The 16866-nt window shown below is 45.4% G+C and overlaps 1 protein-coding gene across 12 annotated transcripts in view; it reads left to right on the top strand.

Moving 5' to 3' along the window:
* The first annotated feature begins 4000 nt into the window (after positions 1-4000).
* Positions 4001-16866, top strand: part of RAPGEF1 (Rap guanine nucleotide exchange factor 1) — an 83164-nt gene continuing 70298 nt past the window's right edge. For all 12 annotated transcript variants that reach the window (XM_072936829.1, XM_072936827.1, XM_072936823.1 and 9 more), the window contains exon 1: positions 4001-4257. In XM_072936829.1, the coding sequence (XP_072792930.1) occupies positions 4233-4257 (25 nt within the window). In that variant the 5' untranslated portion in view covers positions 4001-4232. The remainder of the gene's footprint in view (positions 4258-16866) is intronic.

The raw sequence follows: 16866 nt of genomic DNA, 5'->3' as shown, positions 1-16866 counted from the left end.
CTGTCACACAGCCGGGACCGCCAGCCAGGTACCATCAGCTGCTGTGCCAAAAAATCCCGAACACTGACCTTTCCTCGAGGAGGTGAAAGTGGGGATTTGCCCAAAGTCAGCTCAGTGTCTCCCATTTGCCTTTTTTTTTTTTTTTTTTCCCTCATATGAACTTTGATGCAGGTTGCATCAGGTATATTTTCTAGGGGAATGACACAAAGCTCTGTCCCTTTCTGAGTCTCTCACCCACAGTGTGTCCCCCATGATTGTGCTGTCTTCTCCTTCCCCAAACAATTCCTCTCCTCCACCTCATCCCACTCTTATTTTTTCCACCCCTGAAGACCTCAGAGGAGTTGCAGCCATTAACAGGAGATGATAACCTTGCCCTTCAGCTTTAGCTGCATCCAATAATTATTTTTTTTTTCACCACTTCCCAATGGCAGACTGGGAAGTGATGAAAAAAAAAAAATTTGCCACAATTTCCCACCCCAAAAAAATTGCCACAACTTTCCACCACAGGCTGAGCAGGGCTGGGGCACATCGGGTCACTGTGGTGTGTTGGTCACTTGGGATAAATGTTTGTCACATTGGATAAGGTTTTTCAGTGAGTTTTTGGAGTCTTAATCACACTGGCACTAAAATGAGCAGCGATGTTATCAAGGCCAGCGCTGGTGCAGAAGGCATTGTGCAAGAGGGCATTTGGCTAAACTGCATTTCCCTAAATAATTTCCCTGTTAAAATAATAACGTTTTTCCCCCCTAAATAATTTCCCTGTTAAAATAATAACCTTTTTTTTCCCCTAAATAATTTCCCAGTTATTCCACGCTACTAAAGCCCACTCGGACAGATTGTTTGGGTGAATGGCCGCTACCCCCTGGGATTTCTGCAGGGACCTGAGCCCTGATGCCACAAGCTGGAGGGGGACAGGAGAGCAGGGCTGGGACGGGAGCAGCCCGGAATTTGGGCTGAATCTTCACTAGAGGGCAGGAGCGCTCTTTAAACTGCGCTGCTCCAGCCTGGCTGGCATTTCTTGCACAATTTCCCCCGTTCCCTGGGTCAGCAGTGCAGTTCAGTGGCTCTCTGCAGGAAATGACCCTGTGGGGCTGCACTTTGTGTCTGCTGCCCCTCCCTAGGTGCTGTCAGCCCGTCTGGGGTTCCACCGTCTGCTGAGCTTTTTGCTGCCGGGGAGTTTCTCCCAGTGATGAAATAATTTGAGGAAGGAGGCTCCAGATGTTGCCCTCACATCTGGCACGTCTCTGTTAGCACTGTGCTCTCATCCGATAGCAAAGCAGGTACACCGCGTATTCTTAATTTTTTCTTCCTGCTGTAGCATCAGCACCTGAAAAATTGGCTTTTTGTAGGGTGTTCCTGCACTGAAGGTAACCAGCTACTGCCATCCCTTTCCCTGTATCCAAATGTGCTGCAAGAACCATCCCTGTGGGTCTCACACTGCTCTGTAACAGCCTGAAAAATGACATCTCTCTTCACAGCTCTCCTCCTGCTCCCCTGGCCACAGCTCTGCCCTTAACAGCACACTCAGATGGACACAATCAGCTCTGAGCTGATTTTCCCCAGCTGACTTCAGGGGATATTTAGAAGCATCGGGTTTTCCCAGCCTTGTGAGTTACATCTTAATGCAGAAACCACAGGAGAAACTCCAGCATCCCCCGGAAGGCAACACATCATGGGCACAACGGGGCTTTTTATATCAGAGACTATGAAAAGACCTTCCAATTTAGTAGCTGTTCTGTTCATATCTCACATTATTGCACACACGCTCCTTCTCCCTTGCCCAAGTCTGAAAACGGGAGGGTGTAAGAATAGCAGCTAGTTACTTCATCTGTCTGCTTCCTGTGTGTACTCCCAGTCGGGTCTGCTCTCATTAGCATCACCCGCTGCAGCTCCTTGTTACTACTGCTCACTAATCCCAGTGAGTCAGCACAGCTCAGCGTGGCTGCCACAGCCACCATTTACATCTGTGGGAGCCAGAGGAAAACCTCCACCTAAATACTTAAATATTTCTTTTCTTTCTTTTTTTTTTTTTTCTTTTTTTTTTAATTTTTTTTTTTTTTTTTTTTTTGTAATTTGATTTATTAAGCAAATACACTCAGGAACTCTCCACAAGGCTCTCAGTGAAAAAAAAAAAATTAATGAGAGAAAAATGCATACTCTGCCTCTCAGACATTTCCTCCTATACCTTCTGCCTAGCCCTGGGTGTGTGAGGTGTTTAAACAGGCTCATGAAGTCACTTTCAAAGTTGTGTGGAAAGCTTACAGAAATAGCAGCCTCGTGAATGATTTATTTGATAAGGGAAGTAAACAGCCTCTGACAGCTCACCAGGCTTCAGATTTATTGGCCTGTAGCACAGGGCTACCTGTAAGTCATTGTTGAGGTGTTTGTCCCTAATTAAGTTGTAGAAATGAGTTCATTTTCAAATAGGACCATAATTATTTTATTATTGCCTGGAGCCCTCCCCCCGGGCTCTGCTGTGACTGGAAAAGACCTCCAGTATCATCATGTCCAACCTTCTAGTGAGTACCACCATGCCCATAGACCATTTCTATTCCTTTTTTGAACACTTCCAGGGACAGTGACACCACCACCTCCCTGGGCAGCCTGTTCCAATGCTTAACCATTCTTTCCATGAAGAAATTTTTCCTGATATCAAATCTGAACCTTCTGGCATAACTTGAAGCCATCTCCCCTTGTTCTGTTGCTGATTGCCTGGGAGAAGAGGATGATCTTCACCTTGCCACAACCTTCTTTTGGACAGTTGTAGAGAGTAAATTGTAATGGATTAATTTTAATTTTGCTGCTGACTGCCCCAAAAGAAAGATTCTGCCATGGCAGTGAATTTGGAAAAAGGCAGAACGTGTGAGGCCTGAGGAGATTCTGAAGGACCAGGAGCATCAGCAGGACATCCCCAGGCAGCTCAGCGTGGGGGTTCCTGCTTCTTCCACCCGTGCATCCCGAGGATTGCATTTTGGGGGGAAAACCGCCTGGCTTCCTAGAAAAAGACTGAGGGAGTTGGGGCTGTTCAGCCTCGAGAAGAGACCTTAATGTGTGTAAGTATTTAAAAGGGGATGCCAAGAAGATCCAACCAAGCTCTTCCTGGTGGTGCCAACCACTCAGACACAAGGAAATGGGCAGAAACAGACGCACACCAAGTTCCTGGATATGAGGAAGGGCTTCCTTCCCATGCAATGACCACACACTGGGACAGAGACAGGAGAGGGTGTCTGATCCTCATCCCTGGATCCTGATGCCCACTCCAGGATTCCAGTCCTCATCTCATGATCCTGATGCCCATTCCAGTGTTCTGATCCCATCCCAGGATCCCAATGCCCATCTCAGGATTCTGATCCCATCCCTCGATCCTGATGCCCATCCTGGTATTCTGATCCTCATCCCAGGGCCCCGATGCCCATCCCTCAATCCCAATTCCCACCCTCCATCCCGATGCCCATCCCCAGTCCCGATGCCCACCCTGGGATTCCATCCCAGGTTCCTGATGCCCACTTCAGGATTCCATCCCAGGTTTCCGATGCCCATCCCGGATCCCGCTGCCCCCGCGGGATTCCATCCCAGGTTCCCGATGCCCATCCCGGATCTCGCTGCCCACCCCGGGATTCCATCCCAGGATCCCGATGCCCCTGCGGGATTCCATCCCCGATCCCGATGCCCATCCCCGATCCCGATGCCCATCCCCGATCCCGCTGCCCCCGCGGGATTCCATCCCTCCATCCCTCCATCCCGATGCCCATCCCGGATCCCGATGCCCATCCCGGATCCCGATGCCCATCCCCGATCCCGATGCCCCCGCGGGATTCCATCGCAGGATCCCGATGCCCATCCCCGATCCTGACGCCCATCCCCGATCCCGATGCCCCCGCGGGATTCCATCCCTCCATCCCTCCATCCCTCCATCCCTCCATCCCTCCATCCCTCTCACGGCTCCGGCCGGGGGGGCTCCGCGCCCGCCCCGCCGCCGGCCCCGCCCCGCGGTTCCCGTGGCTGCCGGGAGGCGGCGCCGCGCTCCGGGCGTGCGCGCCGGGCGCCCCGGGCCGCCCCTTCCCGTCGCGGCCCGCGGAGCGGGCAGGGGGCGGGCGCAGCTCCACGGCCGCCGCTGGAGCCGCTCCCGCATCGCGCCCGGCAGCAGCGGGAGCCCGGCAGCAGCGGGAGCCCGGCAGCCCCTCGGCCGGCTCCGTGCGCCGCCGGGCCTGAGCGCCGAGCGCGGCTCCGACATGTCCGGCAAGATCGAGAAAGCAGGTGAGCGGCGGGAGGCCCGCGGGCAGCGGCCGGGGGGACGCGGCGGGGCGGCCGCGCTCGCCGCCCGCCCCGCGGAGCAGCCGCGGCCCGCGGAGCCGCCGGAGCAGCCGGAGCTGCGGGAGGTGCCGGCGGTGCCGCGGGCCTGGCGCGGCCCGGCGGGGCGGGGGGAGCCGGGCAGGGACCCCCGTGCCCGGCGAGGCTCCCCCGGGGGCTCCTGACAGCGAGCGGGGCCGGGCCGGGCCCGGGGCCGCGGGGGATGCTCTGCCCGTCCGCCCGGGGGCCGGTCCTGCGGTGCCCGGGCGCTGTTTGGCTCGGGCTTTGTGTCTCCTCCGCGTTTTCCTTTTTCCTCGTTGTTTTCATCTTTTTTTCCTCCTAACTCCTTTATTTTAATTTTTATGTTCTTGCGCCCATTCCGTCCTTGCCGGGCAGCCGAGCATCAGCACAGCCGGGCGCTGCAGCGCTTTGGGGCCTAGGCGCAATGAATAATTTCAACTTCTCCCAACTTTCCTCTCCTGGTGTTGCTGCAGGATGAGAAAAGATGAGTCCGTGGGCAAATGTCAGAGGGAACTTGCAGGTTTTTCCCTCCCTTTTCCTTATGCCTGGGGTGCTCCCAAGAGCCAGTGCCAGGGGAGGCTGCTGAGGTTCCTCCAGCTCAGGCACGGATCATATTGTCTCTCTGTGCTTCTGGAGTCGTGCCTGGTTCTCAGTTGTCACTTTAGATGGTTGAATGACCCTGTTTTCCTCTGTAGTGGGAGTAGTACGCTTAAAGATTCAATTAGTGTTGTGCAAATCAAGCAGCGAACTTACGTAGTTTAATTATGTTGCATTTAATTAGCAGAGAAAAATCGATGCTGTTTTGTATATTTCATTGTGGGGAATAGCTCGGCTGTCTCCTTCTGGGGAACGCGGGGCAGCAGCCCGGGTAGGGCTGTGTGGAGCATCCAGGCTTCCCAGGACATCAGCCAGGGATGCAGGAGGGATGCGCGGTTCCAAGGAGAGCAGTGGGCAGCACTGGCCGTGCTCATCCCAGCCTGGTGTGTTCTGGGGGTTCTGGAGCAGCCCCGGGGATGGATGAGCAGCCTGCCAGCCGTGCAGCACCTCGGCGTGCTTCCAGCTCCTGGCGCTGAGTTACTGCCCAACAAGTGTGCCCCGCATCAGCGGACAAATGTGACTCCAGAAATATCGCAGGTTAATCCCGTGCTCCATCCCTCTCAGAGTATCCCAACTCCTCCTGAGCTTTTCCATGCTTGTCCTTTACTCCAGCAAGCAGGGAAGGTGTTAGCAGAGTACACAGACCTCGGGCCAGCTCGGGAATAATTGCCACTTGTTTATGCTGGAGGTGAATTTGGCTTGGGATTTAGTAACTGTAGACAGTAATTACAGATGTATAAATAAGTGATCACGTTTTGTTTATTCGCGTGCAGTAAATAACCCTGGGAGAATAGTAAATAGAACTCCACACCAGAGAGGCAGCGTGAGGAGCTCAGGCACAGGAAGATGACTCTGGAGACGCACGCAAACTCAGCACGGTTCCATAAACAATGGAGCAGTGAGGCCAAGAAATACCATATAAATATAAATGCCATATAAAATACCATATAATAGCAATAAAATACCATATAAAAATCATACCATGCACAGACTAGAGATCAGCCACACTGAGCTCCCACTGAAGGATTCAAGGATTGTGCAAGATCCATCCCCAGGTCGATGCTGTGAGTGTGCAGTTGGAAGATGCAGTGGGAGAAGCCCTGATGCAGGGACATTTGTTCTAGTGGAAGTCTATCACAGAGATGATTTGCTGAACAAGAGAAACTGTAAATCTGGGAATCTGTCATCTTTCAACTGCTTGTACTTTCATTTCTTTAGGAAGGATATTAAAAAAAAAAAAAAACCAACAAAACCAGTCCAGATATAAATGAGAGGAGAAGAGACAGGAAAGGAGGGCTGGGAGCCAGCTGTTCCAGAGCAGCACTGTCTCCATCGCTGTTTCTGAGTGTTTGAACTTCTGATTGACACAAACAGTTTGGTTAATAGCGTCACCGAATAAACACAGCTCGTAGCACCACAGCCGTTCGGGGTAATGTTTGTCAAAACGTGTACAGTAGCAGAACCAAGGATACAGACTTGTGAAACAAATGCTGTGAGGTCCAAGGTCTGTGCATTCGTGTACATTTGAATTTGTTTTTCTTACGGAGACAGAAATTGGTGCATTATGTTATAAATAAAATAGACTATTGCCTGGTCACAAGCAATGGGGACAGACTTTGGAGTGGGCTTTGGTTTGACTTGTGTGTCCATCTAGAGAGGCTGCTGGAAAAAATGTGTTACCCCTTGCAGGGCTAGACCCCCAGAGACCCTCATACATCTGCTCCCAGGTCCTTAACTGAAACACCTTGTTGGCACCCCATAAAAAACAATAATAAATGATTAGAGATAACGGCTTTCATCCTGCCCATGAAGGAAGAGCAGACAAGGCTCCCTCTGGAGCCTCTCAATGCTGCTGTTTAATCAACAGAAGGGTCACTGTAGAGCAATTCAGAGCTCTGCTTTGGACTGAAGGGCAGCCAGCTGGTAATGTAGGAGAAGATGGTTTATTTGGGGTTTGCTAGTGTTAGAGGCCTTGCTTTGTTAGGCTGCCACCACGAGACTTCAGACACTTTTCCAAAGCAGAACCCTCCTTGGCTTGAAGAGAAGGAATGGTCATTGGCTTCTCTTTACTCCAGAACTGTGACTTTTTGTCTTCACTTTCAGAAAATATTTGCTCTTTCCCTTTTTGATGTGAAATCCAAAATAGGGATGCCAAGAAAGAGCAGAGGAGGTCACCGATTCTGCTTTGGTTTCCTGTTACCATGGCGATGCACGAATTCCTGTTTTTATTTACCTGATGGATTATGTGCTGCAGGGAATTCAGCTACTCTCCATCATTCAGGAAGAGTAAGGGAGGAATTAGACACCATCAGCTCTGAACCAAAAGCTTGTCATGAAACAAGTCAAAAATGCTCTTTTATTAAAACCAAAGAACATATGGGTGCCATATTTTGAAGGTTTATTCTACTTGGTTTTCAGTCTTAGTCTTGTTATTTCTTTTGGGGCTTTCATTTCCCTTGTGAACTTGCTTTTCTAATAGCTGCCTGCTAAAGTTGTTTGAGAGAGCTGTTTCAGGTGTTAGCTACCTGGAGTGCAGGCAGTGATCTCTATTCTGCTCAGGACTCAGTGGGATGTTGTTTATTCCCAGTAGACCAAAAACACTGTTGGCTTTACCTTTTAGTCATAAGCACTTGCCTGATGAGCAAATTCACCTCAAATTCTCACCCTTGGTGGGATAAACATCTATGAGTAATTCCAGGAGAACTCTGTTTTTAAGAAAATGACAAAATTGAAGAAACAATTCAGGAGATCACATTATTCCCATCTTTGTAGAAATTTAATGTTCTATCTGGAGCCTTTAATGCCATTTTTTGTAATCCTGAATTGTTCATCTGTGGATGTTTTTGTACAAATGTGAAGTTTCCTGGAGATTTTGTTTTTGCAGAGGGTATATTTTGAACTGTCATCATGCCTTGGATCATTTTGTGGAAATTATTAGCCTGCCTGTTTTATATACCTGTACAGTTTTGTGCAGTTTCTCTTTGTCTGTCATGCTTAGGTGCATTACCAGGCAGGACTCTCTCAGCTCTGTTGTGCATTCACAGCTGTACAATATTTCTCAATACTAAGTGAGGGGTTTCAGGTTAGAAAATTTTGCAGTTGACCAGCTGAAGTGCTTCTCTGCTGGTGGTTTTCAGGCAAAGTAGGAGTTACCTGCAAATTTGAAAATTAGACCCTTGAAAAAACTTATCTCTCAACCCCAAAGGCAGTTCAGTTCCAATTATTCCTTAGTCAGGCTTTCAGCACCTCCTGGTTCCTCCTGTGTGCTGCTCCCATAGTGACATCCCACATGTGTTTTACTGTGACTTCTTCAAACAGCATCAACCATTCAGGCTGGTTTTGTGTAGAGGTAAGATACAGGTACAAGATGATTGCTGATTTCTGCAGAATGGCACAAGGAGCAGGATTTGGCATCTTTTGTAAGCCATTGTAGGTTGACAGGTGGTGTGTTCCGAAATGCAGCCTGTGGGATAACTGCTGCAGGATTGAGATGGTCTTAGCAGTTGTAAGAAGGAAGTGGGCAAGGAGTGGAGAAAAAAGACAGCTGAAGGCTACTGGAATGTGAAGCAGCTGGGTTGTGCCTTCGTCAGTGAAAATCAGAAACTGGAAACAATTGCTAAATTTATTTTCAGTGTAAGCAATCATTTTCCTTGAACCATGGTGACTAAATATATCTCTTGGTTGTGATTTTTATGTGGTGGTAACTCACTGGCTCTTGCTAACCTCCTGGCAGGCAGAGAGAGAAGTGGAAGTTCACTGTCAGTCAAGATCATAAAACAAATATCCCTCATTTAGATCTCTTGATTCACTTGTGTGGCTTTGCTTGCTGCAATGTATTACCTGAGTGGAAGAAACCTGGGTGTGTGTTTCTAGGGAAGGGAGTCAATCTGTAACTCCTCTTTCAGGTTTCACTGGGGTTTTGTTCATATTTTTGGAAGTTTTGAATTGCAGTTGATGCTCTAGTGACTCTACAGTAGGTGCAGATAGATTATAATGCAAAGGTGTGGTCTTTTTTTTTTTTTTTTTTTTTTAAGAAATACACATTAAGACCTTATTTATTCCAAAGTGGAAAGCCTGAGGGTAGAATTGGCAAAATGAGCTTTGCTGCTGACGTACAGATCTTTGGAAGGAGAGCATTCCATCCAGAATCTTAACAGCATTTGAACTGCAAGTGGAGGAACATGAGGAGTTAGCTTTCTAGACTTCATGTTAAAGAAGCTGGAGAGATGTTGTCCCTTCCTTGGCAGAGGCATTTGATGGCTAATAAGGTTTAATTCAATCACTCAATCATTTATGTGTATTATAGGTAGCTCTCAGTTGAGCTAGTTGGAGCTGGAGTTGTTTGTTACCGTAGCACCCAGTTTGGAAAATCCCTTGTACCCCAGCAAAGGTAAGATGATAAAGAACATTTTCTGTCTTTGTGCCAGATAAAACACCTGAAACTATGTTGTATATTAAAAATAACAAATTACATGTCAGAATTACAGGTAAGGTGATTTAATAGCCTCCTTCCTCTCTCCCCCTCCTCACCACACCCATCATTTTGCATAGTTTGAATACATGTAGTGGATATAACTTGTTCAGTTTTCCAAAGCATATAATCACAGCATTTTTTCTGCTGAAACTTGAGATTTGGTATCTTTTGCTAGTTTGGGAAGCTCTTGTCCTCTGTGTACTGTTGCTTAGCATGAAATGAATCCTTCCAGCTTGTATTCTGCCCGTAGAGACATTACATTATCTAGAGAAAAATCCTATGCATGGAGAGGGGTCCTTCAGCTTCTCAGATTTGTGACAGAATAGGCTTTTCTCTCTGAAAAGAATTGAAAATTTATTATGATGTAAGGGCCTGAATACTTGGAAAATTCTGCTTTGGAGTTGCACTTTTCCTTTTTGTTTGTTAGCATATGACTGTGGAATTCAGCCAGTGTCATGGAGAGAGTATTAAAATCACATTGCTATTGCAAGGATATGAGCTTTGTTACTTGTAATTGTTTTCTAAATAACTAAAGTTTTGCTGCAGTTAAATATTGCAGAACATAATGGGATAAGGGGATAGTAAAGGAGAACAGGGTGTCATTCTCAGGGCTTGAGATCAGAGGAAAAGGGAGAGCAGGTTGAAGGAAAACTAGATTTATTGTCTTTGCAAGTTCGAATTTGCAGCCTCAGCATGCCAAGGTGTATAAAAAGGTGGCCAGAGAAGGAAAAGGGGCATCAGATGTTGATGGAGTGTACTGAAAGATGAGAAAATGGAGAGGATGCCCAACCCACTGGTGATGGAGAGGAGGGAGTGGGGGCTGAGTTGCGTGCGAGGAGAGTGGAGAGGAGAGGACAAGACTGATGGCAAAGGGGGAAATCGGGCAAGGAGGACGTTCCCAACGGCTTTCATGGACTCTGTTCCAAGGCAAAGAGACAGAAGATGAATTTCAGCAATCCGGAAAAGCTGCAGGAATCCTGCAGGTTGGGACGTGCTGCCAGAGGAATGTTCTGCAGTTGTGCTGTTCACGTTTTACTGCATCCTGACAAATTACAGCTTTATTCCCTGACCCACAGCATCCACTCTTAAAAATACATTTCCAGTCTCTTCTTAAGGTGTCTGACATTGGCAGTGACAGAGCAAACAGTTTCATCTGTGTGACAGAGAAATGATGTCCTCACATGTTCTGTGAAGCAGCCTGAGATCAGGCTGATGGATCACATTATTGATCTGCTTTTGTTTGGGTTGCATATTTCAGTGGAAGCTCTCCAGCTTGGAAACAGTCTCTTCATGTTAAATCTCTTTGCTGTTTGAGCTGCTTGCACAGCTCAGCTTCTGTGGGGTTTGTAAGAAAATGTTTCCTTGTAAGAGCAAGGGAGAAGTGAATAGGAAAAAGTAAAGGGAAGAGCCTGTATCAGTGTTTTCTTGGTGTTGTGGGAGGTGCAATATTCACAGTATTTGGGAGGACTGCTTCTCCTACACCTCCTTTCTATTGTGTTGTATTTAGGAAAGTCTCTAAAAGATCTGAGAATTGATAAAAGCTATATTCTGAATAATTTTTTGGTTCCCATTTTATAACCACACTAAGGGTCAAATGAGCATGAGTAGCACTGAAGAAGAGATTTCTTAATTATAGAAATGAGGCTTTTTGAAATGCAAATAAACCACATGTTTTGCATTATCTTACTTTATCTGGGTGACAGTGTCCGCTGCTTTGGGTAGAGGTTTTCTGGTGCCATGAAAATCCTGTGCACTTTGTGATGCAAGTTAACATCTTGGCATGGCCATCAGTGCCTCTGAGGAAATCCTAATCCATTATTCTGCCCAGGGAGAGAGGTTAAAGCTTGCTTGCACTCTCATGCTCTCATTCTTTCTCTCTGAAGGCTTCATGGGGGGATGCCCTTTGTTGAGTACTTAACATATTCACTGAACCAGTCCCATTTATATTCTAAACAAGATCTTTAATTTCATCCCTGACGTGTACAAAATCTTGGGGTTTGAAAGAAAGTTCATGAGAATTTTCTGTTTTTAGGCTTCTGGAAAGAAAGGAAAAAAATCAGTGGAGGTTAAAATCAAAAGAATAGTTACTCACAGCTGGTAAGGTTGGAGGAAGCAGATACTGCAGCTTGGTTGGTTGATTAAAGCTTGACAGAATTTTACTGGGAGACTGAATAAATAGTTCTGTAACCATTCAGCTGCGCTTTGCAGGGAGTCTTTAATAATTAAAATAGGAACCAAAACAAGTGTGTTCCAAATATACAGAACATACTGTTTTATCCCTTTCCTTTTGATAGGTTTGGTTGGGTCCTGACTACCAGTCTGTCCTGTCTGTGCTGCCCAAGAGGTTCTACAGTAGTCTGAGGAATTAATTCCGTATTTAGAAAGTTTCCTTTATGAACCAAACGTAACAAAGGGCACCCAGGGAGATCAATATTGCAGTTCTGGTTGTAGAGTACATTCCAATCAATTCTGGAGAGCAGAGCTCAGTGAATCCATCTGACAATGGGTTCAGTTAGCAGGACAATACTGTTTAAACACAGTTTTTCTTGGGTGCTTTATGATCCTTTCAGTTGTGCTCTAACTGCATTAACTTTGTCAATTTGAGCATTTTGCCTTTTTTTTTTTTTTTTCTTTTTGATGCAGCCTTGCATTTCACAGTTGACAGTGATGTATGCTGCAGCTTTCACATACAATAAAATTAAATATCCCTCTTTGGATATGTATTTTCCATCTTAATTTTTTTAAGTCTCCATTTTCTACTTTTCTTAGTAGAACTATATATAAGAATAATACATTTGAGGAACTAGGGAATTCTGCCAAAAGGTTTAGTTAGAACTCATCTATGAATTTACAGGGATTTGCAGAAAATGTAGAGCACTGGTTTGTGCAGGAGGTGGTTTGTCTGTATAAATACCCTTGAAAGGTCACACGAAATCAGATGTTAAGGCTGATGCCAGATTTTTGACAGAGCATGGTAAGAGCAGGTCAGGGGTTGAGTTTAACTTTTGCTGCTTGGAATTGCTTCTCCTGAGCTTCTGTGTGGGAAAAATTTTTAGTACCCAAAACCATGGTGCATCTGAAAGTCACACGACTTAAAAAAAAAACCCATAATCTTGTATCATTATAAGCAATACCTAGAACATAACTGACAAACTGAAGGTGGGGAGTTTCTTGGTTTTCAGCTTGTTTTTTCTGTTCTTCTTATGTGTGTAGCTGTTTGCTCTTTGTCATTGGAATCAGCAGCACTTCTGTCCCATGCTCTGTCTGGGATGTTGTTTTCTTACAGGAGAAACACTTTGGAACATTGTAGAGCCACCCTGTTAAACTGATGGAGTGAACTTAAGGAATGGTGTTTAAAGTACATGAGATGGCACTCTCAGCTCTGGCCAGTTTTGTGATATTCAGGTGCACAAAATCCCTTGAAAGAAGAAGCAGCAAGTTGTCATGCATCATTTGGCACATCTCTCAGAGATAAGTTTGCTCCTTGTCTGCACCTCTCTTCCTTAATCTGTAACATCCTTACATAAGGCAGCTGTGATAACTCATCTATCCTCTGTTACAACTCCTGGACTTACTGGCCAATTTCTCTCAAACTTTGTGGAGGAATGGATATTAACATTTATTTAAATTTCTGCACATTTTCTGAAGTAGGCTGAGGAGATCAAAGAGGCTTCAAATAGGGCCTTCATTATGGCAAAATTGAAAATGTACCTGTCCCATGCTTGTAGTCATTTGGCAAACATGACTCGTGAACGGCCTGGAATGGGAAATGCCAAGGAAAAGCAAAATCTTTGTGGGGGGAAAAGCAAATATGTGTGTTTTGGAGGCAGTTCAGAGGAGCCAGTCGAGGGCAGTGAGGGGTGGTTTGCCAATAAAAGCCTGGTAACAATTGCAGGGCAAAGAAACACTTAAAAACCATGCCAAGAGAGGTTTTGGTTCTTGTTAACTCTCTGTGCCTATTTCCAGGTAGCCTTTAAACAAAGATAATTTTGTTCCTGTGTGTCTCGGGTGAAAGCACTTGTATAAATTCCCTAAATATTCATTGGCAGCACTTACTCTTAGATTTTATCCTGAAATACAACCTGCTTCATTAGACCTCAAATGTGAGGTGTGTGTTTCACTGTAACGCTCAGAGGGCTCCCTGGGGACATCAGGTGCACCACAAGTGATACCAGGAGAATTTCCCTGAGCTTCCATTTGGCTGCCAGCCTGGTGAGTGCCAAGCTGCAAGCTCCAAACCCTCTTTTGCCCTGGGCAGAGGAATTTATAAATCCTGAGGGTCTTTTGGCAACAAGATGTGTAAGAGTGTTAGTAACAATAAAAAGGATGTTGGAAGGTTGTTGATTGTCCATGTCATTGTTTGGATATTTCTCTGTGAGATTCCTTAAAATCAGAGGCTTTTAGGCACATTGCAAAAAGCAAGCCTCAGAGACAACAAGGTGGTAATTTAGAGCTAAGCAGTAGCTATAAGATTTGTCAGCAGAAAAATTATACAAGAAGTAGAAAGAAAGGACAAATAGAACAATAGTCTGTGTATTAACACTTAAGTAAAATAACTCCCTAAGTTGCAGAAAAATATATCTAGTGAGATATTAAGAAGTTCTAAACTTAATAATGGAGCTCTGTACATTGTATCTTAAAGTTTACAAACAAGTCTTGTATTCAAAATAAGAGAGCATTATTTTAACCAAAATTATAGTGGTTGGATAGAACTACTGTCAGTGTGCTTTTGCTTTGTGTGATTAGTCAAAAAGCTTTTAAAGTAAGTTAGAACATTAAGTTCTTAGTCTACTGCCTAAGATGTAAGCTGCTATCATCTTCCCATTGTCATAACCATGTAATGAGACTGATACTAAAAAATAAACAACTCAAAATGTGTTCCACAGCAATCCTGTCACGTTCGTGATTTATACATAGCCCCCAACCAACAATACTTCTCAAACTCTGTGAGGACTTGGGACTGGTATAAATAATTGTACCTAAAGCTAGAGCCATTGGTTTATCCACTCTGTTGGAGCTCCATTAGTAATGTCACCAAAAAATTCCCCCATCCACTGTGGGCACAGCTGTTTCTGAAATCATTGCCAGTGTGCATGAGCTGTTCCTGTGGCTGTGGGGCAGCATCCTGATCCAGGTCTGCAATCCTGTAAAACCCTCTCAGCCATGCTGCCAGGCCAGTGCTATGGCTTGTCCTGTGAGAAAGCTCAGATTTTTCACTGAAAGAAGGGTCAGGCCTTGGAATAAGTTGCCCAGAAAAGTGGTGGAGTCGCTGTCTCTGGAAGTGTTCAGGAGATGCTTGGATGTGGCTCTTGGGAATGTGGTTTAGAGGAGATTATGGCTGACAGTTGGATCAGATCATCTTGAAGGTCTCTTCCAGCCTTGATGCTCCTGTGGTTCTGACAGCTCACAGGCTGTTAGCTTTATTATTACTGTTAATTTTTTTTTTACCATTTAATTCTTTTCAGATGAGATAATTCACATCTAAAAGCTTTGGCAACATAGTATACTAAGTTCAAACTATTATCATAATGGAAAAGAGTCATACTAGAAATATTAGTACCCAGTTGTATACATTTAATGAAATTGTTATTCAAAGCTTTTATGTCCAAAACAGCAACACTGGTTTGTGTTGATGCTGCATGCTCTGATCTTAACCTTTGGGATGATAACAAAGCACAAAAACTGGCTCCTCCTGCAATCCTTTGCCCTTGAAGGAGTCATTTAGTTAAATTCCTTAATATTTTTGCAGCTGTGGTTGTGGTTTATTAACTGATGCTGCCTTGAAGAACAGTCTGTGTCTGCAGCAAAGTTTTCATTACTCATCTGTCAATACTTGCAGAGTAAAACAAATGGGTCTGAGTAGAGGTTTCTGCTCTTCAGTCTAAATAGTTTCTTTCCCTCCATCCCTGCTATTTTACCCAAGAGAGGGTAGAGAATAGTTTTGAGGCAGTGAGTGCATAGTTGTACTCTGTTGGATAAGAAGGTCTGGGCTACTTTGTCTGTCAGGATTATTTTAAGCTATAATGTTTAGAATTTATTAAACGAACTAGAGGGAATTAAAAACATCTCTTTTTCCTGAAATATTCTCACTTCTACAGCTGTGAAATGCCTTTTATCCTGATTCATACCAGCTGAAGAATCTCCAGAATTTCTCTTTTGCAGTTGGTAAAATATGATTTTGGGCCAGTTTAACAACTTGCTTGTCAGGAGAAATCCAGGTGAGTTTGGTTTGGTTTTGGTTTGGCTTTGGTTTTGTTTTAACATAGTCCTCAAAATTGAAAGTTGAATAACCCAAAACTATTACATTGCTGTGTTTACTGATGCAAACTGCAAGTTCTGCAGTAATTGCCTTTGTGTGCCTGTGGGTGAAATGCAGGAGGGAGTTTATCTGCCTGGGTTTTTGTGGGGGTATTTTTGCATGATAATTGCAGATGAAGAGCACATCTTATTTGGAAGGCCCTACAGAACAGGGATGTCACCTCTGGGAGGTGCTGGACGTGAATTTCGTGCTGGTGAGCAGAAGGAATTGGAAGAACTGCTGTCTGATTGAGCAGTGGATAGAAAATGCTTTGGTGTGCCAGGGCAGAGCTGAAGGATGAGCTATAATAAGTAGGGGAGAAGCACTTGCAGAATTCAGGGGTCTGACTCACTTGTCCACGTGCTTCTCTTGAGTTTCACACTTGGCTGTGACAAATATCAAAGGGAGTAGCAGCCAGGCTAGTGAGCAAGTGTGCTCAGAGCCAGAGCTCTGTGCTGACCTCTCTCTGTGCATGTGGTTTGGGTGGAAATACCAGAGTTCTTGTCTCCTTCTCCTATTGTGCAGTGTGGTTTTGCTTACTTCTATCCTACTTCAGAACATCAGGGTGCTGTGAAAGCTCACGCAGCAGTTCCCTGGGCATGAAGGTGTAAAGAACTACCCCCAGCCCAGTAAAGGTGACTCAACTGGAGCCTTGCTTTGTACCTCTGTACCTACCTTGGCCTATGGTATTGGTTGGTAAATTTGGGCTGGTTTTCTTACCACATGGATCTGCCATCAACTGCATTTTAAAATCTGTCCAGTGGGAGACTGCTGTGAGAGTGGAAGAACCTAAACTTCTGCCAGATCTAGCTGCAAGCGTGTGGACCTCATTTGGAGATAAAAACTGATTAGTGGATAATTCCCCCAGAATGAATAATCTCTGCCTTAAAAGATGAGTTGCAGATGGTTTTGGATGAGAGAGAGGGAGAGAGATCAGGTTTAAAATGTCATTCTTTCAGTAACCTGAATCTCTTGACCTTATGTGACACTGCAGAGATTATTTCAGCCGAGTAAGACCAGGCGGAGAGGCTGGCTGGGGATGTGCCTTGAGCTGACCCTGAGCCCCAGTGTCATATTAACCTGGTAGTTTGAGAGGTCTTTTACTCCACAAGGTCAAGGAAAGCTTCCAAAATACAGGGAAGAGCCATTTGTATCTCCCCAAGTGAGGATTAGTATCTGACATGAC

Source organism: Taeniopygia guttata, chromosome 17 (genome assembly GCF_048771995.1).
Source record: "Taeniopygia guttata chromosome 17, bTaeGut7.mat, whole genome shotgun sequence".
NCBI classification, from domain to species: Eukaryota; Metazoa; Chordata; class Aves; order Passeriformes; family Estrildidae; genus Taeniopygia; species Taeniopygia guttata.
The sequence above is the reverse complement of the archived record's forward strand: the minus strand, read 5'-3'. Positions and strand labels throughout refer to the sequence as shown.